Source organism: Pongo abelii, chromosome 19 (assembly GCF_028885655.2).
Source record: "Pongo abelii isolate AG06213 chromosome 19, NHGRI_mPonAbe1-v2.0_pri, whole genome shotgun sequence".
Lineage (NCBI taxonomy): Eukaryota > Metazoa > Chordata > Mammalia > Primates > Hominidae > Pongo > Pongo abelii.
The window spans coordinates 96,650,977-96,678,887 of NC_072004.2; the positions used below are offsets into that span (position 1 = coordinate 96,650,977).

Below are 27,911 nucleotides of genomic sequence, written 5' to 3' on the forward strand. Positions count from 1 at the left end.
GGAATGGGGTAGGGAATTCCCTGTGCTTGGGACTGGAGTCTCAGGGTCCAGGGCAAGGCAGGGAACAGGAACTTGGGGGTTGGGTTGAATGCTGCAGAGCTGCGGGCTGAGTACAGGGGGGCCGCTGGCTGAGTGCTGGGGGCTGCTGGCTGAGTGTTGAGGGCTGCTAGCTGGGGGGCTGATGGCCAAGCTTCGTGATTTCCTGGTCAGCCTGCACAGGCTGGAGAGGGGAGTGGGAGGAAGAGAGCCAAACCCACGCTTGGCTGCTCTGGGGGTCTTGGGCAGCCTCTAGCCCGGGAGAGAAGACAAGGCAGTCACTCAAGGAGCTGAAAACAACGGCCTCCTTTACTGTTAAAATGCAGCCACAGGTGCTCAGCCGCGGGCATCTCAACCACTGGCCTCTGTGGGGGGCAGGTGGGCGTCCCCGTGGGCCTCCGGGCTCACGTCCAGCCTCTGTCCTCTGCCTTCCGTTCTTCGACAGTGTTCCCGGCATCCCTGGTCACTTGGTACTTGGCGTGGGCCGCCTGTGCTGCTCCAGCAGCTCCTCCAGGTGGTCGGCCCGCTTCACCGCAGCCTGCAACACACCCACAGGGTCAGGCCTGCTCCCGCCCCTGAGGTCCGGCAGGGCTGACCACAGGGACTCACCTTGTGCTGTGTCCGGAGGCTGCTCACGGCCTCCTCCTTCCTCGCGAGGGCCGTCTTTACCCTGTGGGTGGTACATGGTAGGCTTCAGCGTGGCCCCCGCCCTGTGGCCCCAGACTGGCCTGCAGCGCACAGGGTGCACGGGGCAGCCGCCTGGTCAGCCTGGTCCCAGCCCTGCTGACCACGACTCCCGTGGTTGGCTCAGACAGCTGTCTAGGGAACCCACCTGCTGTGAGTCAGGACCCAACACAGGCCCCTGGAGTGTGACCCTGGCCACACCTGGGTGGTGTGTGGGAAGCCTCGCCCACACCCACCTCTCAGCCCGTGGCAGCAGGCAGCACAGGAAGGATGCAGGACCCCCGTGGAGGGAGCTCGCTGGGAACCTTACAGTGCCCCAGCTCTTTCAGCACCTGTCCACCCAGCCCAGGGTCCCGGGAGCTGCCTCCCTGGAGAACTTGCCAGGCCCAGACCCAACCCACTTGGGTGCCCCAACAGGGATGGTCGACACCCTGGACTAAGCACCAGGGAGGAAAACAGATCTAGGTCTCCTGGGCCCCAAACATGGAACCCACACCAGCCTCTGCCTACAGAGGCTCTTCTGTATCTTCTGGCCTTCCTCAGCCACAGCCTCCTGGGCTCAGAGCTGCAGAGGTCCTGCCCGCTCCCCTGCCCTGCCTCCGTCTCCAGCCCTGAAGCCCTGGCCGCCCACCTCCGGTGCACCTCCTCCAGCTCCAGCTGCTGGCGGGCCTGCAGCGAGGCCAGCTCCGCCTTGGCCTGCCGCGTCTCCTCCTCAGAGGCTGCCAGCCGGTCCTCGAACTCCTGGCGGATCACCTGGGCCAGGTTGCTGCGCTCACTAGAAAGCTGCTCGTTCACCTGGGTGAGCACAGGAGGCAGTGAGCCGGCTGCCAGCCAGTGGCTGCGTGCATGCAGGAGGGGCCTGGGGGTGCCCACTGCCCACCTGACACCCGCCCACTCACCGCCTGCGCGTCCTCCAGCGCCCGTTCCTTCTGCCGCACAAGGCCCTGCAGACGCAGATTCTCGCCCTCGGCCTCCCCAAGCTGGCCCTTCAGCTCTGAGCACCGCTCCTGAAGCTTCCGCTCCGACTGCTCCAGCTCGGAGAGCTCTGCCTCATACTTGTCCCGTAAGCGCTTGATGCTGGAGTTGGGGGGAGGGCAGGGTCACTCCAGCCCAGTCACACACGGGTCCTCGTGCCTCAGCTCCTGGGCCTCCCCAGCTGGTGACCCAGCCATGCCCCACTCGTGGCGGGTCCTTACCGGCTCTCGGCAGCCTTCTCACTCTCCTCCTTGGCCAGCGCCACGTCTGCCTCCAGCCGGTGAATAACCAGCTCGATCTCCTTGTCCCGGCCTTTCCGGATTTCTTCCCTCAGCTCCTGTTCCCGGTTCAGCAGCCACGCCTCCTGGGGGGACACGTGCTGCCTGAGGGTTGCCACCCGGAGCTGACCCGTGGGGCCAGGGCCAGCCTCAGGGGGTCCTGGGGGGCTCCAGGTTCTGAGTCACAGGAAAGCAAAGGGCCTTCCCCCTCTCCAGACCCCCGTCCCGGGGTGCGCTATGTCCTGTCATCAGGACCCAGTGTGGGCACAGGCATGCCAGAGATTGTCACGATGCACAGCCCTGGGTCCCCTCCCTCAGAGACCCACAGCCCATGACAACCTGAGGCCACCTTCTGCTACCAGATGGGATGGGAAAGTTGGACTTGCATGTTGCTGAGGGCGGGGCCTGGGCCCCCAAGCCCAGGCATTCAGAGCCTAAGCTGGCAGCCTCTTGGAAGCCTCTGAAAACTCCCAGAGTTTCATGTGCCCAGCTCTGGGCCCCACAGGCCTACGTCGGGAGCATGCTACTGGGCCCAGAGGCATCCACTGCCAAAGCCTGCCTGGCTGCTGGGTGACATCCCAGCCCACCAGGGTGTGAAACCAGGTGACAGGCATGGGTGGTGAGAATGTGTGTGGGACTGTCACCATGGCAAAGTCCACCCCCGCAGAAGGCCCCAGAGGCGAAGGGGGGGCCCCTGTTGTGCGTGTGCCTCTCTGTACATCTGAGTGTCGGTGGGCTGGTCGTGGGGCGCAGGGGTGTAGCAGCCCCTAGCGAGAGGGGCAGCGCCTGTTCTCGGACCACAGAGGATGCGCTCCAGGCACCCTTGATCCTTCCAGAGCCCACACAAAAGATGGGCTGAAAGCAACACACTCAGCGTCGGTTCAGACGACAACCCCAAGCAGCCAGATGTGACTCCCAGAAACGAGCCCCCAGGATGCCACAGCAGCAGCAAAACCCACCTGGGGCAGCCCCCGACCCCTGCCCACCCGGGGCGGCCCCCGACCCCTGCCCACCTGGGCGCCCAGGCCCCCACCTCCTTCCTGGCGTGGCCGGCCTCCCACGCCTGCCTCTCCAGCTCCAGCTGCTGCTTCAGGGCATTCAGCTCCATCTGGGGGGCGGACATAAGAGGCCAGTCAGTCCCATCCCGCACAGCCCCCTGGCCAGGCCCAGCACAGCCCTCCGGCGGTAGACCTGGTGCCGGTGCTCCTGCTCCTCCCTGCCCTTCTCAAACTCGGCCCTCAGGGCTCGGGTCAGCGCAGAGCTGCTCTCCTCCAGCTGCTGCCTCAGCTCCTCCAGCTCCGCCCGCTGCCTGCGGCCAGGGAGGAGTCAGCAGGTGAGGGGTTATCGAGTAAGGAGTCAGGGATGGGAGAGGTCAGTGGGTGAGGGGTCGGGTGGGAGGGGTCCCTGGGAGAGGATGTGGTGCCCCCGGGCGGCACCTGGCTGCCTGCTGGCCCAGCCGCTCCCTCTCCTCAGCCACTTCGCTGTACAGCCGCTGCCGTTGCTGCTGCAGCGCCCACTGCTCCTGCTCCAGGTGCTGCTGGAACCTGTGGGATGGTCAGGACTGGCTCTCAGAGGCCGGGATGGGCGGTCCCAGGACCCACCCACCGCAGGGGGACGGGCCAACCACAGGCCTGACTCAGAGCTGGAGAGCAGCCCTCCGGGGCCCTGCCCCTCCCCCTCGGCAGTCGAGGCATCTCAAAGCCACCGCCCGGGGGCAGGCAAGGCCACGAGGACCTTGCCCATCAGCCAAGCACCGCAATTCCCTGAGCTCCAGGCCCTCGTGGCACTTTGGTAAGTGGCTGTGGAGCCGCGTCCAGCCTCCATTTTCCCTCAGCCCTTGTGCCGGCCTCACCCTGTTCAGCGTTGCCCCGCTGGCATGGAGGGCGGGAGGCAGGTGCCTGGTGGGGCCTTATCCACCTCCCCTGCCTCCGGCCTGAGGGTGCCAGGTTCCTGGCCCCGTGACCTGAGCAAGCTCGCGCCAGGGCCTCATCCTGACCCCACCTTCGGGAGAGACCGGAGGACCAGCCAAGCTACCTCTGGGGAGGACTGGCCGCGACAGGCAACAGGGTGGATAGGAGAGGGTGGCTTCCAGGCTGTCCTGGTGGCACAGACAGTGCAGGAGGGGCTGCCACTGGCCCCTGTGGCCCACAGATCCTGACCACCACTGGGCACGTCCCCAGCCCCCAGGGCTCAGGACACAAGAGCAGCAGTCACCCCTCAGACCCCAGGCCAAGGGAGTGAATGAGAGAGACCGTCCCTGGGCCCCAAGGTCAGAGCTGGAGGGGCCTCGAGGCCACCTATCCACGGGTCAGCTGCTCTGGGGCCAATTCTGAAAGAGTGGACGTCTGGTGGGGGTTCCAAGCCCTGACCCTGGGAAAACACCCATGCAGAACCTGCAGACCTTGGCGGGCATGGACTGCAGACACAAGCCCAAGGACACTGGCCCGGCTGAGGCTGGGCCCCCAAGGGCCACTCCAGGGCCAAGTGCCCTGCGTCCTCCCTGCATGCTGCACCAAGACCCTCGCCCACCTCTACATGGGAACTCCACTCCGGCCTTCAAGGATTCCGACTCCCCGCCCTGAGGGTCCTGGCCCCACAGGCCTGGGGCCATCACCCACCGCTGCCGAGCACGCTCGCGCTCCTGCTGGCCCAGCACCTCCTTCTCCCGCTCCAGCTGCTCCCGCAGCTCCTCGGCCTGGCGCAGGCAGCGCTGCGAGGCCCGCTCATCCGACTGCAGCAGCTCCGCCTCGTGCAGGCTCTTGAGCCTCCGCACTTCCTGCTTGTGCCTGGCAATCAGCTTCTGGATCTCGGGCTCCAGACCTGGGGGCGGAGCACCGGCTAGGGCCATGTCCAGCTAGGGTGGACCCGAGAAGTCCAGCCCTGGCACAAGACCAGCCTGTCTCAGGCCCAGAGGGGACCCCGCCCACCCAGGGCCTCCTTGGATCCAACCCGAAGCACAGCTGAGTCTGACGCCCACGAGGTGGGGAAGAGGCCCCCACAGGGCCACGGTGCCTCTCCCAGCCTGTGGCGCTCAGGGCTCCCGACACTCCTGGTGCTAGCACTGACGGCTCCCAGGCACCCTGGCAGAAAGTGTCCAGAGCGAGAGGACCAGGCCTCAGGGAGCCCTGCACATCACCCAAGGGTCCGAGGCCCCTTCAGACCCCAACACCCACCAACCTCCTGCCCCATCCCCCTGCCTGCACCTGCCGCCTCCTGCAGCTCACTCTGCTTCCCGTGGCAGGGCCCACGTGCCACAGTCGTCCACGATCTCCCAATCTCCCCTAGCCCAACCCTGAGGAAGTGAGGCACTGAGCCCCCTCGTTTCAGGCAACTGCCTGGGTGCTGGGGGTCGGGCCAGGCTCCTGTGTGGAGCCCACCTGCCCCCCCCGGTCACTGCAGAGGCTGCAGCGGAGGCCGTGACAGGGGTGGTTGGCGCATGAGTGTTCACCTCTGCCCAGGAAGGTCTCAGACTACATGAATGCCTGAAGTTATGGCTCTCTCAAAAGAAGCCCTGGCCGCAGCGCCCACCCCACACCTGGCCGGCTCGCGGGAAAGGACAGCCCACCTCGGACAGTGACCTCCTTGATCGTCTTGGTTTTCTCACTGATCCACTTCTCCCGGCGGGCTTTCTCAGTGGCGCTCATTAATTCTTTGAGTTTTTTAATCTCCTATGAGCAGAAGAACAGGTCAGGAGGAAACGACATGAAGGACACCCCCGTCCCTTTGCCACCCTGTGGGCACAGGCAGGGCCGGGCTTCCAGGTCCACCATCACAAGGCCGGCGCTCATGGTTGGGTGTGCTGCCCCGAGACACACGCCACCTCTAGAGAACCACTGCTGCCCTCCCCAGTGCCCAGGGCCAGGCTGGAGGCCCAGGCCCACCCTGCCACACAGCTTGGTGGCCTGAGAAATGGGAGGGCAGCCATCAGCCTGCAGAGGCCCTGCCCCAGAGAGGGGTGCTGCTGCCTGTCGGGACGGCCCCAGAGCCTGCATTCTTCCATGGGACTGGCAGTCCTCAACCCCGGCTGTCAGCCATGGTCACGTGCAGGGATTTTAAAATGCCAGTGCCAAGCCCCACTCCAGAACCTGGGCTCGGGACCATCACTGCCCAAGCTGGTGGGAAGCATAGCCAGGGAGGCCGAGGCCCCCAGGGAGCCCACACATCGGGAGGGGCCGGGAATCAGTGCTCCACCGACACCTGGTCAGTAGAGAGAGCAGGTCCCGTGGCCCAAGGACCTGGCAGTGGGGCAGGCCAGGCAGAGGCTCTTGGGTCCACGGCTACTGTGCCGTGGCCGGGCAGGGACTGTGCGTCCACATCTGTGACAGCAGGCTCATGGCACCGCCCCAGGGCCTGGCAGCTAGAGAGGCAGGAGTGGACCAGCTCAGTGCCACGGTGCTCTCCCAGACAGCCCCACCCACCGCTGTGGTCCTGCCACTCTTGAGACAGGAATGAGGAGTCCGAGTCCGGCCCTGTTCTGGGGGCTGTGCCGGCTGAGCCTGGCCTGTAAGCTGGGCCTGGGACGCCCCGCAGTTGGGAGCGAAGCCTCACCAGCTCGTGCTGCGCCTGCGCCTGGGCCACACGCTCGGTGCATCTCCGGTCCTCCTGCTTCAGCTCCGCCACCACGGCCTCGCACTTTTCACTCAGGACCTTCTTGTCTTCAATCAGCTGTGTGGGGACCGGAGCTGAAGGGCTGCACCAAGGCCCCCGCCCAGCAGGACCCCTGATGGAGGAGACCCTCCCAGCCTCCGAGGGAGGCTAAGAGCAGCCCTCCCCTGGGGCTGCCCCTCCTAGGTCTGTGGATGGACCCTGGGGCCAGTGGGAGGGCATGTGTGCAAACACGGGCCCAGGCCTGCATCCGCCATCCTGTCCTCAGCTGGGGGACCCGGCGAATGTCAGAGAAGCCCCAGCCCACCCCCTGCAGTGACATCAGGGTCTTCCCGGGATGAGGGTAGCTCTGCCGTGCCCATCACCCAGCCCCGGAGGAGGCCCACTGTCTGCCAAAGGGTGTCAGGACCACACCAGCCTCACTGCCGGCCCCAGGCCAGACCCCAGGTCAGGGCACACCTGTGATGACCACCCAGCAGCCCCTGGAGGCCCCTATCCTCACAGACCCCAGACCTAGAGTTCTCTTCAGAACAGGAGCCAATCGGGGCTGCGACTGAGCCGAGGGGCCGGCAGGACACCCCACTACACTCACACGGGGCGGCTCTGGGTAAAGACAGGAGCGCCCTCTCCAGGGCATGGATGGCTGGGAATGGCACGGGAAAGGCTTGGAATGCGTCCAGCGGACACCCGTGTGACACCCAACAGAGGAAGAAGCTCACTGGCAGTGGGAAGCCCCTGGCTCTGGAAGTCTCCATGAGCCACGCGCTGGGTCCGGGCCTCTGCGGTCCCCGGGCCGCTCACCTGGTCAATGAAGGCCAAGTGCCGCTGGATGGTGGCCTCGTAGTGCTCCCTCTGCCGCTGCAGCTGCCGGCTCAGCGCCTTCTCTGTCTCCTTGACCCGCCGGACCGTGAGGTCTCGCTGCTGCGCCTGCAGGGTGTGGGCAGAGGAGGGAGGTGCTAGGACCAGTGGGCCCGGCCTCAGCAGGTAGAAGGCTAGCAGGGCCCGGGATCAGCAGTGCCAGCAGCGTTACCAGCGCTCTCTGCAGCAGCAGCATGGCCTGCTTCTTCTCCTCCACCTCCAGCTTCAGCCGCATCACAGACGTGCTCACCTCGGACCCCAGCTCCAGGGGCCCCGGCCCCGCCTCCGGCACCCACCCCTGCAGACACAGCTGAGCGTCAGGCAGAAGCGGCAGAGGATAGGGGGGCAGCCAAGGACCTGACGCGATGCCCCTGCGGCCCTGCCTTCTGGGGACAGAGGGGCTGCTACACACGGGAGCCTGTGGGAAGCCGGAGGGCAGCTGGCAGGCGGCCCCGAAGAGGTCGTTTTCATTGCTCAGTACAGGAAATGGGGGCCATGGCCTCAGGAATAAAAAACAAACCATTTAAAAAGTTCTGTGCTTCCCAGCTTCCTGCCCTGTGACAATAAAGTTCACGTCACTGCTCCGTTTAGCCGGGCCACTGGTGTTCACCCAGGACAAACCAACGGGTGGCCCAGAGGACAGCAGGGCTCCTGAGGGCTGAACTATCCACACATACGGGCTCGTGGAGGCAGCTCGGGGCAGCGGGTAGGTGGGGGCAGTGTGGGGAATGCGGGCCCTGCCACCTCCACCCTGAGAGCCCCGTGGGGGGTGCTGCATAACTGGGTGGATACATGGTGAGGGACCTCCTCCCCCTGGGGGCCGGGTGCGGGCTGGTGAGGGGCCACCTCCTGCTGGGGTTCCAGCTGGTCCTGCCCAGACTTCTCCATCTCGTCCAAGAAGCTCATGATGCTTTGTAGCTTGGCCTCCGAGAGCAGTGTCCCATCCTCAGGGGGTTCGGGGAACGCGCTGAGTTTTCCAAATTTCTCCAAGTTGTCAGCTGTCAGAGAGCTGGCGTCATCCTCCTGTGGGACAGGAGCCCAGCATTGGGGGCTGTCAGGGCAGCCTGAGGACTTGGGGTCCCCAAAGGCAGGGGTGGCAGCTGAGGCTGGGCTCTGGGAGGGAGGGTTGCAACCAAAGCAAGGAGGAGCCTGTGGCATCCCCATTTTCCCAACCCCCACAGCCACTGCATGCTCTGTGTGAATGGCGTGGGTGGACAGACTGTGCAGGGCGGGGCGCACACCGTGGTCACCTCGCTGGCCCAGGCGTATCTGCCCCTGCGATGTGCCCTGGGGCGGGGCAGCGGGTCCGGCTCCTTCTCCAGCAGCTGCAGTGTGTGCAGCAGCTCCTCCAGCGGCCCCCTGGACTTGGTGCTGCCCCTGCTCGGGGCCATCATCTCCAGGTTGTCCCCAGCTGCATCCTGGGCGAGAACATCCTGCAAAAGAGCAGGGAGACAGATGCAGCAAGGCTGCTGGTGGCTGAGAGCAGCCCCCACATGGGAGGCCAACTGCAGAGCCCCGAAGGCGCCGCGGGAGCTCCCCAGTCCCGACATTCAGCCCCTGGAAGGTGAGGCCAGGGCTCAGACTTTCCCATCTGGTCTCTGCAGCTGCCCAAACCCAGAGCAGCTCCAGCCACCAGGGGACTCCTCCCAGTGCCCCACTCCAGGAAAACAGGAGTGCAGCCACCTGGCCCCACCACTGAGCAGCCTGGGAGCCTTGGCTGTCAGGTCACCCCTCAGAGCCGGAAGCTCCTCTTTTGTGGATGAGGATGCAGGGCCCCCCACCCCAGGACATCTGCAAAAACCCAACTGGATCCACCTCAGCGAAGGCTCCCCAAGGGGCAGCCAGCACCATGCATCAGAGCAAGAAGACCCCTCCTGGGCGGCCTCTCTGAGCATAAGTGGCCCCTAGAGCAGAGGAGGGGCTGGGATAAGCTCAGATCAGGACACCCCTGGCATAAACGTGGCCCTTAAAGCCAAAAACCATGATGGAGGGAAGGACAGCTGTGCTCAGACCTGCGTCCTGTCCTCTGGAGGCTGCTGTGGTTCTGGGGATGAGTCGGAGGTGGGCAGGCAGCGGTCTCCGGGGCCTGCAGCAGGGAGGACACCACCTGCACAGCAGAACACGGCATCATTCCACAGGGAGCATCCCGGGGCGGGCAGCAACTCTGGAGGCACCCCCGGGAAGGAGCCAGACATGGGGGAGGCGGAGGCGACCCCAGAAGCAGAGGAGCCGCTGGGGAGCCACGGCCTTCTGGGTGTGGAGCTGTGGAGGATGAGTGCCACCCCTCCCTTCCGGGTCTTCTGCTCTGTAGGGATCCCTATGGCCAGGACCATTTGTTTGTCAAGGTCTCGGCAGCCTCGTCAGGTCAGCTGGGGGCCAAGGCCCCAAACTCCGAGGACTGGGGCTGCCAACATGGGCAGAGCACAGGAGGCCGAGGGGAGGTCCACAGGGGCTGCACCTCCTGCCTGGCTGCAGTCCACCCCCCAGAGCAGGGCGGGCGTGGAGCCACTCTCACCAGCATTGTTGGCCTTGAGGGCCTGGTGGGCAGTGCCACCTGGCGTGGGGGACAGCTCCTGAGCAGGCTGCCGCGTCCCTGGCACTCTGGTCTCCCTGGGATTCTCAGGTGGCCCACGCTCGGCAGTGCTCGCCTTCTGGGCTCTCAGGGCTCGTTTCTGTTGCAGCTCCTGCAGTGGGAGCATCGCTAAGCGCTGCCTCCGGGAGAGGACAACCCAGGCTCCCCAGCCAAGCTGCCCTGAGGCTGTATCCCGGGGCCCAGAGAGCCCCAGCAGCAGCCCCGCGCGGTCAGGCCTGGGCCACGGTGCTGCTCAGTGGTGCCTGCGCGGTCAGCACCTGAATGGCTGCTCGCCTGGCTTGGCGCGCCTTCTCCTCCCGGGCCTTCCTCCTGGCTGCCTCTTTCTGCTGCTGCAGGTCCAAGAGGGTCCCCTCGCCTGACCGCTGCCGCTGCTCCTGCCAAAGAAGCCGTTGCCATGTGGTGTTTACATCTGGAAGACGGAATCCAGACCCAGACCAGAGGTTTCCCCACAACGCCCTGGAGTCCCCTAGAGTTCGTGGAACCTCAGGGCCAACAGGGAAGATGAAACCCCACCAGGACCTTGAACCTGCCATTTCTCTGCTCTACAGAGGATGAGCCCTACGTCGCAGGTGGCCAACAGTTCTGGCGTGGGGGAGACAGCTCTGCCCCCACAGAATGTCCTCCTGAGACTCTCCAGCCTGGGATGGACCCAGCAGGCGTTTTCTGACACCCAGACTCTGATGACCGCCAGTGAAGACCACCCTGCCTGTCCGCGGGGACCCAGGGTCAAGAAGGATGCTGCACCCAGAGACAGGGCCCACGAGCAATCCTAGGCTTTGATTCCACCTGTCCCAGAAACTCAGACCCCTGGGATTCTGGGCCAGACCCCCCGGAGGAGCATGGAGTGACTGAGACGCCCACACTGACCTCCCGCTTGGCCTGCAGCAGGTGCTCCAGGCGGGCAGCTCCTGCTCCACGCCGCTGCACGTGGTGGCGGTACCAGCGCTGGATGGTGACAGCGGCCTGGTTCACCTGGTGGATAAACCTGCCCGGAGAGCAGGGCTCAGGGCCAAGACAGGACCGGCGCCCCGGCAGGAGCCAGCTGGCTGCTGGCAGAAGATCTAGCCGGGGAAGACAGAAGCCGGCGGCTGCACACAAGTAGCCCTTTTCACAAGGCAGGACCAGCCCACCTGGACCATTTTCACACGGCAGGACCAGCCGCCTGGACCAGCTCCACTAAAACCCAAAACCTTCCTCCTGGGAAGGTGCCCAGGGGAGAGGAAATGCCTACCCACGCAGGCCTGTGTGGCCTTATTTACAATCGCCAGGAAGTGGGAATAGTTCAAATGCCCATGACCTGGCTACGGCGTGAATACTGGATGGCGGGACCCTACCCACAGGCAACAGGCCCGGGACTCAGGCCAGTGCAGACCACAGGCCATGGCTCCACAGAGAGGGTGGTCTGAATAGGCAGGGCTATGAGGGAACAGACTGGTGGCTGCTGACATCAGGGCAGGGAAGGAGCTCGAGGGAAGCCTGGGGGTGCTGGGCTGTTTCCTTATCTTGGTCTGCTGTGTCCGCAGACAGCACTCTACAACCTGGTGGAATCTCATGGAACTGCACACTTACAATGGGCACCTTTTATTGTATACAAATTATACTCAGTAAAACTGATTAAGCAAAAAAAAAAATGCTTCACCTTGGCTCTCGGGACCATGTGTGGATTCTCTCAGCAAAGGCACTAACAGAGAACCCAGAACGTGTGAGCCCTAGCTCAGGGGCAGTCTGCCCGGGGCAGAACTGGGGGGCTTCGAGGAGCTGCGGGCTTCTGGTCCCCCTTCCCTTGTGCCACCCACCGTATCTACAGGCCTGGTCTCCCTAGCCCTAACTGGGCAGTAGGGTAGGTGACGGCTCCGCCAGGGGCAGGCTCCGAAAGTCCAGGCAGGGAGGTACCCCTGAGACTGTCCTGACGAGGAACGACTGTCACGGTCACAGGAGGCTGCGCCCACAGCCCCTCCAGCTCCCCAGGGGCAAGCAGCAGGGGCACAGCACCCAGCAGTCATCATCACAGGAGGCTCCGCCCACAGCCCCTGGAGCTTTGGGTGTTGTCGGCTTTTTTCAGTTCTGTATCTTCTTTGCCTTTAATGTTGTTTTAATTAACAGTTTTACTGAGGTATAATTTCCATACTACAAAATCTACCCATTTTCAGTGTACAAGTCAATGATTTTTAGCAAATCTAGAGTTGTGTGACCATCAACACAGTGTAGTTCTGGAATGTTCCACTGCCCCTGGAGGAGCCCTCTCTGCCACCCCTACACCAACCTTCAACTTCCTGTGATAAACTTGCCTTTGCTTGGTGTTTTATGTAAACAGAACCAAGCCACATGGGGTCGGCTCAGTCTCAATATTTTAAATCAGGCCGGGCGCGGTGGCTCACACCTGTAATCCCAGCACTTTGGGAGGCCGAGGCAGGTGGATCACGAGGTCAGGAGATCGAGACCATCCTGGCTAACACGGTGAAACCCTGTCTCTACTAAAAATACAAAAAATTAGCCAGGCATGGTAGCGGGCACCTGTAGTCCCAGCTACTCGGGAGGCTGAGGCAGGAGAACGGCGTGAACCCGGGAGGCAGAGCTTGCAGTGAGCCGAGATTGCGCCACTGCACTCCAGCCTGGGGGACAGAGCGAGACTCCGTCTCAAAAAAAAAAAAATTAAAACAATTATTAAATGGAAATTTCTATCCTCGGAGGTGTGAGCCCCCCAGACCCTGACACCTGCCCACCTCTGTGTTCTAGCCTCAGGCCCCCCACTGCCCCAAGAACAGTCACCTCTCAGCCTCCTCCTCCGTCACCTCCTTCCACCTGGGCAGGCCCGTGCTGCCCCCAGCGTTGTTCTGGGCCGAGTGGGTGGCACTGGAGACATTCTTCGGTGGCTTCCCGAAGCCGCTGCTCTCGCTGCCCTCACAGGTGGCTGCCTTGATGATGTTGCTGACAGGAAAGAAGAAAGCACCCTCGTCTCACTGCCCAGGGGAACAGCTCTGCCCACAGGCAGCAGGTGCCCGCTCCCAGAAGTCCCAGGACTGAGCCTGGAACGGGTGCTGGCAGGTCGGCAGCCGGGGCAGAGGGGGACAGCGGCAGGTGCGAGGCCAGCTCTCCCGTGCCACATCCTGGCCTCTGGACCACCTGTGCCCTGACAAGGTCCCACTCACTGGTACCCAGGATAATGAGCTCTTTGCATTTAAAAACTTCTCACTAAAGTTACATTGAGAGGCTGGGTACAGTGGCTCACACCTGTAATCCCAGCACTTTGGGAGGCCAAAGCGGGCAGATCACCTGAGGTCACGAGTTCGAGACCAGCCTGGCCAACATGGTGAAACCCCATTTCTACTAAAAATACAAAAAAAATTAGCTGGGCATGGTGGCGGGCACCTGTACTCCCAGCTACTCAGGAGTCTGAGGCAGGAGAATCGCTTGAACCTGCGAGGCGGAGGTTGCAGTGAGCCGAGATCGCACCATTGCACTCCAGCCTGGGCAACAAGAACGAAACTCCATTTCAAAAAAAAAAAAAAATTCCATTAAGTAAGTTCCCAAAAGTCACAGGAGTCCAGAGCCTGAGGGACCCCTGAGCAACCCCAAGGCCATCCCCAATCCCAGCAAGACCATGTGGTGGTGGACTCGGGGGCTCCTCTGCCCCTCTCAGTCCACCCCCACTGTGATGCCTTCTGGGCTCTGCACAAGCCCTGGCTTCCTCCTGGGGGCCCCACCTCAGGGTGAGCCCCAGACCTCACTGTGCCGCCACATCTGGGCTGTTTTCTCTCTGTGGGAAGCTGCCGACCCAAGAACAGAAGAGGGCGGCGGACATGGATGGGGAGCCCGGTTCACGGCTGCTCCATGCGGTTTTATGTGCACTGACCGCATGCCCTGACCGAAGTCGGACCCCGTGTGCACTGACCGCGTGCTCTGACCAAGGTTGGACCCTGTGCACATTGACCACGTGCCCTGACCGAGGTTGGACCCCTTGTGCACTGACCACATGCCCTAACTGAGGTCAGACCCTGCAGCCCCGCGGCCTCCCCGGAAGACCTTACTTGAGGGAGGGGGCGGTCTGGTTGGAGCTCTTGAGCGGGGGCGCCCTCTCCGAGGGGGTGTAGCGGTTGTGCACCATGGTGGTGACGCAGTTGCCCACAGCTCCCTTGTTGCTCCTGCCAGGCCGGAATAGAAACAGGAACGGTCAGGCCTCCAGAGGGGACGCCTGAGATCTCAGAGCTACACTCGCAGCACAGGCTGGGCGGGAACAAAGGCCTTCAGTGCTTGCTATGTGCTGGCAGCAGCGTCGTCCGGTGTCCCCAGGCCCCCTTCCACAGCCTGTGCCCCGATGATGGGGTCCTTCCCAGGATAGGAAAGCTCGACCAGGGGGCTCCCACGGGGCAGGGGATAGAATCAAGGCGTGAATGCTGGATGTGCCCAAGATGGGGGGAGCAGCTCAGGCCAGCAGCTCACAATCAGCTTCTAGAGCAGACTCACAGAAGCGAAGCCCCATCCCACACGATGGATGGAAGCCACACTCTGCCTCTGCCCCTCCGCAGGCCCGCGGGAAGGAGGGGGAACAGGACCAATACCGAGGCCGACAGGAGGGATGGGGAGACTGCAGGAAAGGGGCATCTGCAGACCCGGAGGATTAGAAACAGAAGGGCCAGCAGAGAGCAACTGGGACGCAAGGGAGGGTCCAGGCATTGCAGGGAGGGAGGGCGAGGAGCTGGCAGGTCCCGTACCCCCGGAGAGACACACAGTTCTACCACAGGCACGGACAGGCTTTGAGGCAAAGGGGAGAATCTGGCTGCTCGGCAAAGCCCCTTCCTCACTTGAGCCACTAGCATCCATCCTGCCCTCCCCAGCTGGCCCTGCAGGTGGGGCAGAGGTAGGTGATTCACCCAGGACAGATGCTGCCACCCCTCCCCAGCAGTGCAACCGGGCAACCAGGACTCGAACCCTGGGGCGGGCTGGGGGTTTGTCTCTGGAGAGACTCAGCCCATGAGAAGGGTCCCACAGACACTGGTAGGTGGGGATACTCAACAATGCCTTGCTCTCTGCGCAAGTGCCCCGAAGTGAAGCCACCAGGCAACAGGCTTCCAGCTAACTCCTAGGGCCTCCCTTTTAACAAGAACCACCAAGACATCTGGGCAAAGACCAACATGTCAGAGGCCCAAAACTAAACCAACAGAATGTAACAGGAATGAGGGTAAGCAGAGAGCAGAGCACTGCACGAAACATGCACCTGGCACCAGCCCGCACCTGCACGGGACCACACCTGCACCGGACTGCACCTGCACCGGCCTGCACCAGGCACCAGCCCGCACCAGGCACCAGCCCACACCCGGCACCAGCCTGGCCTGCACCTGGCACCAGCCTGCACTCACAAATGGTCAACAGCTGGTTCTCGGAATGGGACTCATTTGCCATTTTGGGTGGTGTGAATATTCCTACCAGGACTGATTTTGAGCTGCTTAGGAATGAGCAGCATGGCACGTATTCATAAATGTTTTCAAGAAAACACTAAATGGCCGGGCGCAGTGACTCACACCTGGAATCCTAGCACTTTGGGAGGCCAAAGCGGGCGGATCACAAGGTCAGGAGTTTGAGACCAGCCTGGCCAACATAGTGAAACCCCGTCTCTACTAAAAATACAAAAACTTGCTGGGCGTGGTGGCGCACGCCTGTAGTCCCAGAACTTTGGGAGGCTGAGGCGGGTGGATCACAAGGTTAGGAGTTCGAGACCAGCCTGGCCAACATAGCAAAACCCCGTCTCTACTAAAAATACAAAAATTAGCCAGGCGTCATGGTACACGCCTGTAGTCCCAGCTACCCAGGAGGCTAGGCAGGAGAATCATTGGAACCCAGGAAGCAGAGGTTGCGGTGAGCCGAGATCACACCACTGCACTCTGGCTTGGGCGACAGAGCAAGACTTCGTCTCAAAAACAAAAACAAACAAACAAACAAAAAAACACTAGAAGAAATAGCTTGAAAAGATGCTTCTCCTGCGGAGCAGGAGCCAGGGGTAGGAGGGGCGGCAGGTGGGGGGTAGGAGGGGCAGTGGGGGGGGTAGGAGGGGTGGGGGGGTAGGAGGGGTGGGGGGGTAGGAGGGGCAGTGGGGGGGGTAGGAGGGGCAGTGGGGGGGGTAGGAGGGGCAGTGGGGGGGTAGGAGGGGTGGGGGGTAGGAGGGGTGGGGGGGTAGGAGGGGCAGTGGGGGGGTAGGAGGGGTGGGGGGGTAGGAGGGGCAGTGGGGGGGTAGGAGGGGTGGGGGGGTAGGAGGGGTGGGGGGGTAGGAGGGGCAGTGGGGGGGTAGGAGGGGTGGGGGGGTAGGAGGGGTGGGGGGGTAGGAGGGGCAGTGGGGGGGGCAGGAGGGGCAGTGGGGGGGGTAGGAGGGGCAGTGGGGGGGTAGGAGGGGCAGTGGGGGGGGCAGGAGGGGCAGTGGGGGGGGTAGGAGGGGTGGGGGGGTAGGAGGGGTGGGGGGTAGGAGGGGCAGTGGGGGGGGCAGGAGGGGCGGGGGCGTAGGAGGGGCGGGGGGGTAGGAGGGGTGGGGGGGTAGGAGGGGTGGGGGGGTAGGAGGGGCAGTGGGGGGGTAGGAGGGGTGGGGGGGGTAGGAGGGGCGGGGGGGTAGGAGGGGCAGTGGGGGGGGTAGGAGAGGCAGCACATTTTAAGCCTATGGTGCTGTCTGACATTTTGGCTGTGTATGAACATATAACTGATAAATACTAAGGTAAATTTTAGGGCCAGGTGTGGGGGCTCACACCTGTACTCCCAGGCCTTTTGGGGAGGCCGAGGAAGGAGGATTGCCCGAGCCCAGGAGTTTGAGACCAGCCTGGGCAACACAGCAAGACTTCATCTCTACAACAGATTTAAAAATTAGCCAGGAGTGGTGGTGTGCACCTGTGGTCCCAGCTGCTCCGAAGGCTGATGGGGGAGGATCTCTTGAGCCCAGGAGGTAGAGGCTGCAGTGAGCTATGATCGTGGACTCCAGTCAGGGTGACAGAAGAGAACCTGTGTCTAACTTAAAAATAAATTAAAAAGCAAGAATTGAGCTGGGTGCGGTGGCTCACGACTGTAATCCCAGCACTTTGGGAGGCCAAGGTGGGTGGATCATGAGGTCAGGAGATCGAGACCATCCCAGCCAACATGGTGAAACCCTGTCTCTACTAAAAAAAAATACAAAAATTAGCTGGGCGTGGTGGCGTGGTGGCACATGCCTATAATCTCAGCTACTCGGGAGGCTGAGGCCGGAGAATCGCTTGAACCAGGGAGTCAGAGGTTGCAGTGAGCCGAGATCACGCCACCACACTCCAGCCTGGTGACAGAGCAAGACTCCGTCTCAAAAAAAAAAAAAAAAAAGGCAAGAATTCTTCCTGTGCCAACCCTGGAGAATAACCACACAGTCTCCCCTCTGAGATTATTCCCTTGGCGAAGGCTCTAAATGCCGGAGGAAAAATGTGTCCCCAATCCCTTCCACTCATGGGTCCCCTGAGGCCTAGCCCAAGGAGTCCACACGCTCCTTGAAGGCTCAGAGGCAGCTGCCTGGAGTCCATTTCTTTTGGAGCTTCCCCAGGCCCCCCTATAAGCCTCCTCAGCCAAGGCCCCTCCCCAGGCCCCACCCTCTCAGCCCCATGTGAGCCTCCAGGCCTGAAACTCTTTAAGAGCAAAGCCTGGGCCGAGAGCCCCTTATGTGCAAGATGCCACCTGGCAGCCTCCTGCCTGCACCCTTGGGAATGAAAGCCATTCTTTCACTCACTCACTCATTCATTCATTCTAAAGCACCCTGAACGAGCCATAAACAAGGCAAAGACACACACAGTCTCCACTCCAGGAGCTTCCCACTGGTGCCCGTCGTGGGCACCTGCACTGGTCGTACCTGTTGTTAGCAGTGAAGTTGGGGGCCAGGGCCACGGTGCATTCTTTCCTCCGCGGGCCCGCTGGTGAGTCAAGGGCACTGGAACTCCGGGCATTGGATGGCAAGGTGAAGCCCCGGGGCTGGTCATCCTGTCAGACAGCTCAGCCCATGACACCACCCGCACACACCCAGACACCCCATCCCTTCCCTGCCTCTCCCACAAACGGGAGGAGCCCCCGACTTCCCATACAGGCAGGTGGATGTCCTGGGGTCTGCCATGTCAGATCTAAGTTGACACCCTCCCTGCAGTGCCCTTTTGCAAAGGCAGTGAGAACAAATTAGGAACCAGGCCACAATCCCATCGCAGAGACCAGGACGTGGGGCCGCACGCACCACCTTACCAGGACGTTCCAGGTGGCTCCCTTCTCGCTGGGGGCTGTGCTCAGGCTGGCCGGCCTCTTTTTCCCACTGGGGCTGCCCTTGAAGAGCATCAGGAAGTCCGTGGGCTTCGCTGGCCTGCGTCCGAGAGAGGGTGGCACACAGGGAAAGAGTCACCAGCCGGGAAGCCGACGCTAGGCACACAGACCAGGCAGGTCCCACGAGGACAGAGGGGCCGAGGCACTAGCAGCAACTATGTTTCCAGGCCCAAAGCTCCAATCTGACCACCGTGCCTGGCCAGGGTTCCTCAGTGGAGCTGGGCGTTCAGGGTGAGCTTCCGTCAGAAGCCCCTGGGAGCTTCATCAGTCACACTGATCACCGTTTCTGGGGACAAGGGCCTTATTTGTTTTTTCTTTTTTTTTTTTTAATGTTAGTAGAGACAGGGTTTTGGCTATGTTGCCCAGGCTGGTCTCGAACTCCTGGGCTCAAGAGATCCTCTCACCTTGGCCTCCCAGAGTGCTGGGATTGCAGGTGTGAGCCTGCACACCCGGCTGCCCACCGAGGGCCTTAAATACCGTGGCTGCCTCTGCTGTCACCCTCTTCCCTGGGAACCAAGAGCCACACACGCTGCTGCTCAGAGCAGAAGGGGAAGCACAGCTGGAAGGCATGGGCTGGTGGCCAATCCCCACTGCCACCCTGCCCCATGGGAGGCCATGGCTGCACTGAACACAACTCATCAGTTGGGATCAAAACCGTGGCCTGGCTGAGGGTGGTGACACACCACACACCACACCACACACCACACACACACATACACCACACACACGGCATAACACACACACCACAAACCACACACCATACACACCACACACACACCCCATACACACCACACACACCACATAACACACACACCACAAACCACACACACACATAACACACACACCACAAACCACACACACACCACACACACACCCCATACACACCACATAACACACACACCACAAACCACACACCATACACACCACACACACACCCCATACACACCACACACACCACATAACACACACACCACAAACCACACACACAACACACCACACACACACACCATATACACCACACACACATCACACACCACACACAACACACATACCACACACACACCACATACACACCATACATACCACACATTACACACCATGCACAACCACATACCACACATACCACATACCACACACACCACACACTGCACACCACATACACACCACACACACCACACACACACCACACAACACATACCATACACACGACACACCACACACACACCACACACCACACACATACCACATCCACCACACACCATAAACACCACACACCACATACACACACACACCACACACACCACACACACCACATACACACACCACATACACACACACCCCACATACCATACACACCACACACCACACACACACGCCACATACACACACACCACACACCACATACCATACACCCCACAGACCACACACATACCACACACACCACACCACACACAAACACACACACACCACACACGCACCACAACCACACACACACCACACACACCAACCATACACACCACATACACTACACACACACCACACACCACATACCATGCACACCACACACACACCACACATACACACCATAGACCACACACACCACATATACCACACCACACACAAACCACACACCACACACGCACCACAAACCACACACACCACACAGACACCACACATACCACACACACCATATAACACACAAACCACACCATACACCACACACACCCCATACACACACACCACACACGCACCACTCACAAACCACACCCCCCACACACACCACTCACACCACACACCACACACACCACACTCACACCACACACCACACACATAACACACACACCACACTCACACCACACCCACACACCACACACACCACACTCACACCACACCCCCACACACCACACACACCACACACATACCCCACACACACCACACTCACACCACACACCCACACATCACACACCCCCCCACACACACACCACACTCACACCACACACCCACACACCACACCCCCCCCACACACCACACTCACACCACACACCCACACACCACACACCACACACATACCCCCCCACACAGCACACACATACCCCCACACACACCACACATACCCCACACACACACCACACTCACACCACACATACCACACTCACACCACACCCACACACCACACACATACCCCCCACACACGCCACACTCACACCACACACCCACACACCACACACCCCACACACACACACCACACTCACACCACACACCCCACACACACACACCACACTCACACCACACACCCCACACACACACACCACACTCACACCACACACACACACCACACTCACACCACACACCCACACACCACACACTCCCCACACACACCACACTCATACCACACACCCACACACACACCACACACACACCACACTCACATCACACACCCACACACCACACACACACCACACTCACACCACACACCCACACCCCCCACACACACCACACTCACACCACACACCCACACACCACACACACACCAGCTGGCCTTGGCAGTCCCTTGCTTGGTGGGACTCCATGAAGCCAGTTTCTGAGCTGAGAGCGGCTCCCAGAGGCTGTACTGGACGGGGTGTGGTGGCCGCAGCTCTTGGTCTTCCCAGGAAGGGTCCACCCGGGGCCCTTGGTGGCCCAGAACTCAGCCTTCATTAGGTCCACGGCCCCACGGGAGCACCCTGCTCGCTCGGGGACAATGCCTGGTGGGAGGTGGTGTCAGGGCCTCGCCCACCACTCTGGGCTAGAGGATGTCCCCCCTGGAGGCTGCTGGCCACCACTGGCTCCACTCCCCACAACACCCCCACTGGGGCCATTGAGGCAGCTCCTCCCCAGCTCGCTGGTTTGGAGGCCGCGAGGGACAGCGGCAGGGTTTAAGTGGGCAAAGGTGGGAACAGGGGCGCACAGCGTAGGGGTTCAGAAGGGTCACAGTGCTGCCCCCTCTCGCAAATGACAGCTTTTGACATTCAGAGGGCAGGTGGAAAGGGCTTCAGCGGAGCCCTCAGGCAGGGTCCCAGCAGCCGCCGGGACAGCAAGGAGGAAGGGAGGGATGCGGTGCAGGAGAGTGTCTGCCTCAGGCCTCCCGCCCCAATGTGAGAGGAGGCCTGCGACACAAAGCTGGCCCGTGAGGTCACTCCAGGCCTCACTAGCCAGCAAGGGCCCGGGACCCGGGAGGCTGGAGGAAGCGCAGAGCAGAGGCAGGGAGGAGCAGGCAGGGTTGGGGGGGCACCTGAGGTCCCGGGAAGGGGCCAGGGTTATCTGAGGGCCTTGAGGGTTACCTGGGGGAGCCGCTCCGAGGCTGGCTGACCTGCGTGGTGCTGTTGGATCTTCTAAGGTTGTTGATGGCCCGGGAGCCCCCAGGCCCTGTGGCCTCCTGCATAAAGGGAGAAAACAGTTAATTAAGCAGCAAAGGCTCACTCACCAGTTTGCTCAGCCTCCGCCAGCTTTGGAGAAACGCAGTCAGAGAACAGAGGGGTGGCCCTAGGGGCACAGGTGGCCCAGATAGCCTGAAACGCAGTGGGTGGTCAGAGCGGCAGGAGCACTGGACAGCAGGCAGCGCGAGGGGGGCTCAGGCCCGACCTCTAAGAGCCTCCCCCTCCCCGCATTAAACAGCCCTTCACCCCTGGCAGAGGGAGGGCGGGAAGGGAGCTGCTCACCGTCACCACTGTCACCCACCAGCTCCCAGGAACCGTGAGCTCCCACCTTCCGTGGATGAGAACCCCTGGCGACCCTTCAGCCCGCGGTCTCCTCCGTCAGCAGGGAGGGCACCCAGAGCGACTCTGTGGGGTCACGATGAGGACTAACGAGATGCAACCGTGACCAGGTGCTGCAGGACCTGGGAGTGAGTGCAGCCAACTGCTCAGCGGTTCCAGGTCCGTGGAAAGGGGTGGAGGGGCACAAGGGACGGAGGGGAGGCTGCACTGCAGACGCTAAGCGAGGATCAGAGCGCTCGGAGAAGCAGACGCTAAGCGAGGATCAGAGCGCTCGGAGAAGCAGCGCTTGGGGAAGTGGCGCTTGGGGAAGTGGCACTCGGGAGTACCTTACGCTACGCTCCCCGACTTTCCCGTAGGCTTAAAAACCCTCCAAATCGGCCAGATGCGGTGGCTCACACCTGTAATCCCAGCACTTTGGGAGGCCAGGGTGGGCGGATTACGAGGTTAAGAGATGGAGACCGCTGGGCGCGGTGGTTCACGCCTGTGATCCCAGTGCTTTGGGAGGCTAAGGCGGGTGGATCACGAGGTCAGGAGATCAAGACCATCCTGGCCAACATGGTAAAACCCCGTCTCTACTAAAAATACAAAAATTAGCTGGGCATAGTGGCAGGTGCCTGTAGTCCCAGCTACTCAGCAGGCTGAGGCAGGGGAATTGCTTAAACCTGAGAGGCGGAGGTTGCAGTGAGCTGAGATTGGGCCACGGCACTCCAGCCTGGAGACAGAGCAAGACTCCGTCAAAAAACAAAAACCCTCCAAATCAAACATTTCGGGGGAAAGGGCTCACAGTCCAGTGGGAAATGGTCTGCAGAACACCACCGGATGCCACTGGATGCCAATGGATGCCACGGCGACCAGTGATATCGATCCTGGCCAGGTGCCCACGCCACCACAGGATGGGACCTCGGGTCTCCAGTTTCCCAGGAAAAGAGACCTATGAACTTTCAGGTTTATTTTTAAATCTGAATCCTTAAGCTGAAAACAACCCAACCAAAAAAAGACCAAAAAAAAAAAAAAAAAAAAAACTCCAGGAAAGCAGCCACACACATGGACCCCACCAGGACACCCCAATCATTTGTTACGGGCATTTCTCGGTCAGGAAACCGTGGTCTGAAACAGCTGAACAGAAAGTGCAGGCAGGGAGCCCAGCTCGGCGGCGGCAGAGCCAGTTAAAGGAGGCCAGGCAGAGGCCGCTGCAAGGTCTGGGGGTGGAAATCCCACGAGCGCGTGGGCGCCACCATTCTTCCAGGGAAAGGACTCACGGGCTTGGTCACACCTTCCAGACCAGGCTACACACAGTGACTACCAGAGAGCAAAAGCTAACGCCCAACACAAGAGGCAGCCGCCGCCCCGTTCTCCACGCTGGGCGCTGGAAAGGTGTTTGGGAGGTCAGAAGGCAGGGCGCAGGGAGCACAACAGCAGGAGAGGAAGGGCCCCATGGAGGCCTCCATCCTTCTAGGAAAAACGAGATGCCTTCTGGGAAGCCTGGGCAGTGCCCATCGGACAGCAAGTGCCCAAAAGAGGGACCCTGAAAAGCGGTCAGTGAGGAAAGGATTGACCAGGGGGTGAGCACGGGCTTTGTGACCTGGAGGCTGCTGGAGGGGCTGAGAGAGGCAAAGGGGCAGCAGGCAGAAGTCACTCATGCGGCAGGGACTGCAAGCCCTCCACCCCTGGGAGGCGGACGCCAAGCCCCTGAGGAAAGTGTCTTTGTTTACCAGGGGCCTTGGGCAAGCCTGAGGGTCTAAATACGTGATTTGTGGCCAGGCGTGGTGGCTCACACCTATAATCCCAACACTTTAGGAGGCCAAGGCAGGTGGATCACTTGATCCCAGTAGTTCAAGGGCAATATGGTGAAACCCCGTCTCTATGAAAAATAAAAAAATTAGCCAGGCATGGTGGCATGCACCTACAGTCCCAGCTACTCAGGAGGCTGACGTGGGAGGATCACTTGAGCCCAGGAGTTAAAGGCTGTAGTGAGCTATGATAGTGTCACCGCACTCCAGCCTGGGCAACACAGTGAGACCCTGTCTCTGAAAAAAAAAAAAAAAGAAGAAAAAATAGAAAAATCAGCAAAGAACATGGACAATTCATAGAAAACGAAATATACACAGCTCTTAAAAATATGAAAAGATGAGGCTGGGCGCAGTGGCTCACGCCTGTAATCCCAGCACTTTGAGAGGCCGAGGTGGGTGGATAATCTGAGGTCGGGAGTTTGAGACCAGCCTGGCCACCATGGTGAAACCTCGTCTCTACTAAAAAGATATATATATAAAAATTAGCCGGGCATGGTGGCATGCACCTGTAATCCCAGCTACTCAGGAGGCTGAGGCAGGAGAATCGCTTGAACTGGGAGGCGGAGGTTGCAGTGAGCCGAGATTGCGCTACTGCACTCCAGCCTGGGTGACAGAGCAAGATTCCATCTCAAAAAAAAAGAAAAAGAAAAGATGTTCAGCCTCACTCACAGAAGATGGTAAGTTAGAAATACAATCAGAGGTGGAGGGCGAAGTGCTGTCCAAGTAGCCCTGGACAGGAGTGGGGCCCGTGCAGAAGGGCTGTTCCGAGTAGCCCTGGGCAGGAGTGGGGCCCGTGCAGAGGGGCTAGTCTCAAGTAGCCCTGGGCAGGAGTGGGGCCCATCAGCCTAGAGGCAGAGGGGTTCTTCCTAATAGCCCTGGGCAGGAGTGGGGCCGGTGCAGAGGGGCTGTCCGGAGTATCCCTGGGCAGGAGTGGGGCCGGTGCAGAGGGGCTGTCCGGAGTAGCCCTGGGCAGGAGTGGGGCCCGTGCAGAGGGGCTGTCCCGAGTAGCCCTGGGCAGGAGTGGGGTCCGTGCAGAGGGGCTAGTCCCAAGTAGCCCTGGGCAGAAGTGGGGCCCATCAGCCTAGAGGCAGAGGGGTTCTTCCTAATAGCCCTGGGCAGGAGTGAGGCCCGTGCATAGGGGCTGTCCCGAGTAGCCCTGGGCAGGAGTGGGGCCGGTGCAGAGGGGCTGTCCCGAGTAGTGCTGGGCAGGAGTAGGGCCCGTGCAGAGAGGCTGTCCCGAGTAGTGCTGGGCAGGAGGGGGGCCGGTGCAGAGGGGCTGTCCCAGAGCATGGCACAGCATTGGTGGTGTTCTTCCCATGGGGTTTGGGTTATCCACTGTGACACCACCTTACACACCTTACACACACACAGGAGCTAAACCAGGGACAGCAGACAATGGGGCCGCATCCTCACTGCAGGAGGAGAGGTTACAATCAGCAAGCGTCGGGGGGCGAGAGGTGCCACTAGCAGCAGAGACATCAGTAGGACCCACAACACCGATGGTTACTATGTATAGACAGTGCGTATATTACACACCAGCTGGTGTACACTACACACTTCCTTGCTCTGTTGGCTGAGAAGACCAGAAACAGCCCAGTAGAGACAAGCATACCCAGCTCCCAGACCTTGGCCTCTAAGATCACTCTCCAAGAAAAAGAACCGGGGCTTCTTGAAGAAATGGCTGATTCTAGGACTGGAGGAGGAAATAGACAAGATGAGGCTGGAGTAGTTTATAGGGCCAGAAATAAGGATGTGCTCACAAGACAAAGTGATGGGCAATGACACAGGGACACAGGAGCCACCTGAAAGTTCCCAGTGGCCAACGCTGCGACAATGAGAGCAACAAAATAAGTAAACTAGTATTGAATTATAACTCGAAGTGTGAAATAAATATCCACGAGTCCATTATAATAAATGATTGAAAAAATTAATAAGTGGGGCCAGGTGTGGTGGCTCATGCCTATAATCCCAGCACTTTGGGAGGCCAAGGCAGGCGGATCACTTGAGGTCAGGAGTTCGAGACCAGCCTGGCCAACATGGTGAAACCCCATCTCTACTAAAATACAAAAATTAGCCAGGTGTGGTGGTGCACACCTGTAGTCCCAGCTACTCAGGAGGCTGAGACAGGAAAATCGCTTGAACCCAGGAGGCGGAGATTGCAGTGAGCTGAGATTATGCCACCGCACTCCAGCCTGGGCGACAGAGTGAGACACTGTCTCAAAAAAAAAAAAAAATTATAAATGAGGGTGAACAGACAAATCTCCTGTGTAGAATTCCAAATAACTTCTATAGATGCTCTTCTCTAAGGGAGGGCGAGCAAAACTCCCCACCCCTTCCGTGTGAGCTGAACAAAGCAACTTCCTTCCAGAGAGCAAAGGGGATGGGCGACCTCACAGTGGAGAAGCCTGACCCTCCACTGTGGCCAGGGGACCAAGGCCAGCAGCATCACCAGTGAGAGGTCACATGGACAGCGTGGACCCCAGACAGGATGGGGTGAGAAGAGTATTTTACCTCTGTGGCCTTCCTCCTAAAACCCATCCACCACTCAGTCTGATCACGAGAAAAATATCAGGCAAGTCCCAACAGGGGGCCATTCTGTAAAATCCCTGACCAGCTCTCCCCAAAACTCGAAGGTCCTCAAAAACTAGGAGAGTCTGAGAAACTCACAGCCCAAATGAGCCTGAGACCCACAGCCTAAAAATCATGTGGGATCCTGGGACAGAAAAGGACAACAGGTAAAAACTGCAAAAATACAAATCAAGTGTGGACTACAGTCAGTGATTTATCAATAACGACTTGTTAATTGTACATATGTCCCATCATAATGTAAGATATTCAAATAGCGGAGACTGGGTGGGGTACAGGGAAACATCCTGCACTTTCTTTCCAGTTTTTCTATAAATTTAAAACTATACTAACATAAAAAAGGTTTTTTTTTTTAAAAAAAATATACTAAAAAAAAAAGGTTTATTTTTAAAAATCGTACAGTCATGCCGGAGGCTCATGCCTGTAATCCCAGCACTTTGGGAGGCCGAGGCAGGCAGATCACTTGAGGTCAGGAGTTTGAGACCAGCCTGGCCAACATGGTGAAATCCTGTCTCTACTAAAAATACAAAAATTAGCCGGGCATGATGGTGCGCACCTGTAATCCCAGCTACTCTGGGGGCTGAGGCAGGAGAATTGCTTAAACCCAAGAGATGGAGATTGCGGTGAGCTGAAATCACACCATTGCACTTCAGCCTGGGTGACAAGAGTGAAACTTCATCTCAAAAAAGAAAAAGAAAAAAATTAAAAGTAAAAAGTAAAAAACTAAAAGGTAGTACAGTCAGATATCTTTTGTCACCTATGGAACCTGTAAAGACCAAAAAGTGTGCTGCACGTGTGTCAGCCAGAGCACGAGGGAGCAGGCCCCGTGGCACCCTAAGATGAGAGTGTGACTTGGGGCAACGATCTTTACGGACAGCAACGTGACAATGCCTATCAAAAAAAATTTTTTTTTTTTTTTGAGACAGAATCTCGCTCTGTCGCCCGGGCTGGAGTACAGCGGCGTGATCTCGGCTCACTGCAAGCTCCGCCTCCCAGGTTCACGACATTCTCCTGCCTCAGCCTCCTGAGTAGCTGGGACTACAGGCGCCCGCCACCACGCCCGGCTAATTTTTTTTTTTTTTTGTATTTTTAGTAGAGATGGGGTTTCACCATGTTAGCCAGGACGGTCTCAATCTCCTGGCCTCATGATCTGCCTGCCTCGACCTCCCAAAGTGCTGGGATTACAGGCATGAGCCACCGCGCCTGGCCAAAAATTTAAAATTTAGTTTTAATTTTAAAAGATAGAGTCTCACTCTGTTGCCCAGGCTGGAGAGCACTGGCACGATCATAGCTCACTGCAGCCTCAAACTTTCTGGGCTCAAGCCATCCTCCTGCCTCAGCCTCCCATGTAGCTGGGACTACAGGCATGCACCACCACACTCGGCTAATTTTTAAATTTTTTTGTAGAGACAGGGGTCTCACTATATTGCCCAGGCTGGTCTCAAACTCCTGG

General features: G+C 60.0%; 1 protein-coding gene across 3 annotated transcripts in view; it reads right to left on the reverse strand.

The window, feature by feature from the left end:
• Nucleotides 1-327: 327 nt before the first annotated feature.
• Nucleotides 328-27,911, reverse strand: part of CEP131 (centrosomal protein 131) — a 35,234-nt gene continuing 7,650 nt past the window's right edge. Inside the window, exons 3-26 of one of the 3 annotated variants that reach the window (XM_024235638.3) lie at nucleotides 21,648-21,742; nucleotides 18,253-18,367; nucleotides 17,873-18,000; nucleotides 14,058-14,171; nucleotides 12,799-12,957; nucleotides 10,897-11,014; nucleotides 10,287-10,403; nucleotides 9,952-10,120; nucleotides 9,449-9,543; nucleotides 8,687-8,869; nucleotides 8,283-8,459; nucleotides 7,609-7,734; nucleotides 7,380-7,505; nucleotides 6,522-6,638; nucleotides 5,539-5,641; nucleotides 4,592-4,793; nucleotides 3,410-3,517; nucleotides 3,165-3,282; nucleotides 3,007-3,081; nucleotides 1,917-2,059; nucleotides 1,620-1,797; nucleotides 1,352-1,515; nucleotides 646-706; nucleotides 328-574 (exon numbers count right to left, since the gene is read on the reverse strand). In XM_024235638.3, the coding sequence (XP_024091406.3) occupies nucleotides 500-574; nucleotides 646-706; nucleotides 1,352-1,515; nucleotides 1,620-1,797; nucleotides 1,917-2,059; nucleotides 3,007-3,081; nucleotides 3,165-3,282; nucleotides 3,410-3,517; nucleotides 4,592-4,793; nucleotides 5,539-5,641; nucleotides 6,522-6,638; nucleotides 7,380-7,505; nucleotides 7,609-7,734; nucleotides 8,283-8,459; nucleotides 8,687-8,869; nucleotides 9,449-9,543; nucleotides 9,952-10,120; nucleotides 10,287-10,403; nucleotides 10,897-11,014; nucleotides 12,799-12,957; nucleotides 14,058-14,171; nucleotides 17,873-18,000; nucleotides 18,253-18,367; nucleotides 21,648-21,742 (3,066 nt within the window). In that variant the 3' untranslated portion in view covers nucleotides 328-499. Of the gene's footprint in view, nucleotides 575-645; nucleotides 707-1,351; nucleotides 1,516-1,619; nucleotides 1,798-1,916; nucleotides 2,060-3,006; nucleotides 3,082-3,164; nucleotides 3,283-3,409; nucleotides 3,518-4,591; nucleotides 4,794-5,538; nucleotides 5,642-6,521; nucleotides 6,639-7,379; nucleotides 7,506-7,608; nucleotides 7,735-8,282; nucleotides 8,460-8,677; nucleotides 8,870-9,448; nucleotides 9,544-9,951; nucleotides 10,121-10,286; nucleotides 10,404-10,896; nucleotides 11,015-12,798; nucleotides 12,958-14,057; nucleotides 14,172-16,896; nucleotides 17,018-17,872; nucleotides 18,001-18,252; nucleotides 18,368-21,647; nucleotides 21,743-27,911 lie in introns of those variants that run through there. The other 2 variants (XM_024235636.3, XM_054535904.2) reach the window with 2 other exon arrangements.